At 36.7% G+C, this 3,337-nt stretch overlaps 1 protein-coding gene across 1 annotated transcript in view; it reads right to left on the bottom strand.

Annotated features, from left to right (window-relative positions):
- Positions 1-3,337, bottom strand: part of NIT2 (nitrilase family member 2) — a 23,070-nt gene that overhangs the window by 12,797 nt on the left and 6,936 nt on the right. The window contains exon 5 of the mRNA XM_017506337.2: positions 2,822-2,910. Coding sequence (XP_017361826.1) covers positions 2,822-2,910 — 89 coding nt within the window. The remainder of the gene's footprint in view (positions 1-2,821; positions 2,911-3,337) is intronic.

Below are 3,337 nucleotides of genomic sequence, written 5' to 3'. Positions count from 1 at the left end.
CGGGGTTTCACCATGTTGACCAGGATGGTCTCGATCTCTTGACCTCGTGATCCACCCGCCTCGGCCTCCCAAAGTGCTGGGATTACAGGCTTGAGCCACCGCGCCCGGCCTAATAAAATCTTGAATCTCTACAACATATAATCCAAGATATAATCCTAAATTAGTAGATACTCAAAGAAACAGAAATGTGACCCAAACTCCAAAGAAAGGGCAATCAAATGAACACAGATCCTGCCTTGACCCAGATGTTATATTTTGTTTTTGGTTTGGATATGAGTTTATTTACATTAAAGGCCTTTTAAAGGACTTATAGTCTCATTCTGTGGCACAGAGATGTGATAATTATCAGACTTTAAAGCAGCTATAGAAACTAAGCTCAAGAGTGTCAAGAAAAATATTCTCTTAATGAACAGAGAGAAAATATCATAGAGTAATAAAAACTATAAAAAAGAAGGAAAGGGTATTTTAGAACTGAAAATTTTAATAACTGAATTTTAAAATATTCACTGGGTTAGCTTATAGGAAATTGAAGAAGACAGAAGAAACAGTAAATAAGTCTGAAAGATCAACAGAAATTATCTAGTCTGTAGAAGAGAAAGAAAAAGTATTGGAAGAACAAAAGCAGAAAAACAGAGCTTGGTGACCTTGGAAAAATATTTAAAAATATAACATACGTATAATGGAGTTCCATTAAGAAAAAGGGATAGTAAAATATTTAACAAAAGAGTGTCAAGAAATTTCCCAAATACATTGAAAGATTTAAATTTACAGGTCCAAGAAGTAACAAGTAAGACAAAGACAAAACCACATCTAGGCACATCAAAGTCAAAATACTATAAACTAAAGATTTTTAAAACATCTTGAAAAGAGGAAGAGAAAAACAACAAACTATATTCAATGGAACAATACAAATTACTACTCACTTCTCATCAGGGAAGAAGAAAAAAGGCTAGATAACAGCTACTAGTGGGAAAAAAAAGAAAACTGTCAATCCAAAATTCTATTCCAGCAAAAATATCTTTCAAGAATGAAAGCAATGTAAAGATATTCATAAACAAAAACTAACAGAATTCCTAGCTAACAGATCCTCAGTACAAAAATGCTAAAGGAGAGCCGTTGGTCTGAAGGAAGATATATCAGATAGAAGAAGGATCTTCGGGAAGGAAAGAAAAACACCACAAATGATAAATATTTGGGTAAGCATAAAGATTTTTTTCTTAACTTCTTTAGAATACATATGACTACTTAAATCAAGTATTATTGTTTTGTGGAATTTATAACATATATACATGGAATACAAATAACAACTATAGCATAAAGAATGAGGGCGGGGGAGATGGGGTAGAAAAATGGCCCTATACCATTGTAAGGTTCTTTTTTTTTTTTTTTTTTTTTTAGACAGAGTATCACTCTGTCATCCGGAATGAAGTGATCTCAGCTCACTGCAACCTCTAACTCCCAGGTTCAAGCAATTCTCCTGCCTCGGCCTCCCGAGTAGCTGGGACTACAGGCATTTGCCAGCATGCCTGGCTAATTTTTTGTATTTTTAGTAGAGACAGGGTTTCATCATGTTAGCCAGGATGGTCTCAAACTCCTGATCTCATGATCTACCCGCCACGGCCTCCCAACGTGCTGGGATTACAGCTGTGAGCCACCGAGTCCACCTCATTATAAAGTTATTAAATTTCACATGAAATGATATAATATTAACTCTTAAGTAGCCTGTAAAAAGTTAAGGATGCATATTATAATTCCCAGGGCAACAACTGGGAGGAAAAAAAAAGCAAAGAGGCATAACTAAAAAGCCAACGGATAAATTCAAACAGAACTCTAAAAAATATTCAATTAATCCAAAATAATACAGGAAAGAGGAACAAAGGGGAAAAAAATAAAATGTCTGTATCCCTAAATTCAATCATATCAATAAATACATTAAATATAAATGGACTAAACACTTCAATTAAAAGATTGTCAGAATAAAGAAAAAATTAAGATACAATTATATGCTGTTGATAAGAGATCCATTTAAAATATAAAAACACACATAGCTTGAGAACAAATAATTGGAAAAACCATGTATCAGCAAACAGTAGGCAAAAGAAGCCTGAAGTGGCTATAGTGAGCCGAGATAAGGCAGATGTCAAGACAAAAGGTATTACAAGAAAAAAAAGAGATATTTCATAATGATAAAAGGGTCAATTCATCAAGAAGACTTAATGATACTAGCTGTATATGCATTTTTCTTTTTTTTGAGACAGTCTTGCTCTGTCTTGCCCAGGGTGGAGTGCAGTGTTGCGATCTCGGCTCACTGCAGCCTTCAGCCCCCAGGTCCAAGCGATTCTCCTGTCTCGGACTCCTAAGTAGCTGAGACTGTAGGTGTGCGCCACCACACCCAGCTAATTTTGTATTTTAGTAGAGGCAGGGTTTCACCATGTTGGCCAGGCTGGTCTTGAACTCCTGACATCAGGTGATCCAACCGCCTCGGCCTGGGATTGCAGGCATGGGCCACCACACCTGGCCATGTATATGCATTTAACACCAGGAAGATGGCAACTCTTCCCAAAGTGTTCTCTATATATTCAATGAAATACTAATAAAAAATCCTATAGGTTGTTCCTTTGCAGAAATTGACAGGTTAAGTCTAAAATTTACATAACAATGCAAATGGCCAAGAATAACCACCTGTGCCAATCAGTCAAAACCCTAATGCATGTATGATACAATGAGATGGACTAGGGGACTTCATAGCAAATTCTTTTTTTTTTCCCCACACATCATTGCTGGCTTGAAGATAATAAATTCTGCTACACTTCCTACTTACCTTTCTGTACTTTGCCAGTAAAGTTCCATCAGGCCCAAACACAGTACAGGTGTTATATAATTTCCCAGCATCCTCTTCAGGGATAGAGCCTTTCATTGAGAGAAGAAACATACCATAAGAAAAAGAATAGAGCAATTCTTTTGTGAGAAAGGGATATATGCCTGATAACTTGGGTCCAAAAATAAAGAACCCATTTTTACAGTTGATTTATTCATTTTGTTTTTAAAATAAGGCAACACCTCACCCTATAATACAGAATAAGTATTCCCTTCTATGGGTTATTTAATCATGTTTTTTTTTTTCCTTCCTCAATATGATCTTTCAGAGATAAACTCCAGAGTGTAGATGGGATATGATTAGGTCAGATGCCAAAGACAGGTTTAAAAACTAATCAAACTGGCCGGGCGCGGTGGCTCACGCCTGTAATCCCAGCACTTTGGGAGGCCGAGGCGGGTGGATCACGAGGTCAAGAGATCGAGACCATCCTGGTCAACATGGTGAAACCCCGTCTCTACT

The sequence above is a fragment of the Cebus imitator genome, unplaced genomic scaffold (genome assembly GCF_001604975.1).
Source record: "Cebus imitator isolate Cc_AM_T3 unplaced genomic scaffold, Cebus_imitator-1.0 Scaffold354, whole genome shotgun sequence".
NCBI lineage: Eukaryota > Metazoa > Chordata > Mammalia > Primates > Cebidae > Cebus > Cebus imitator.
The sequence above is the reverse complement of the archived record's forward strand: the minus strand, read 5'-3'. Positions and strand labels throughout refer to the sequence as shown.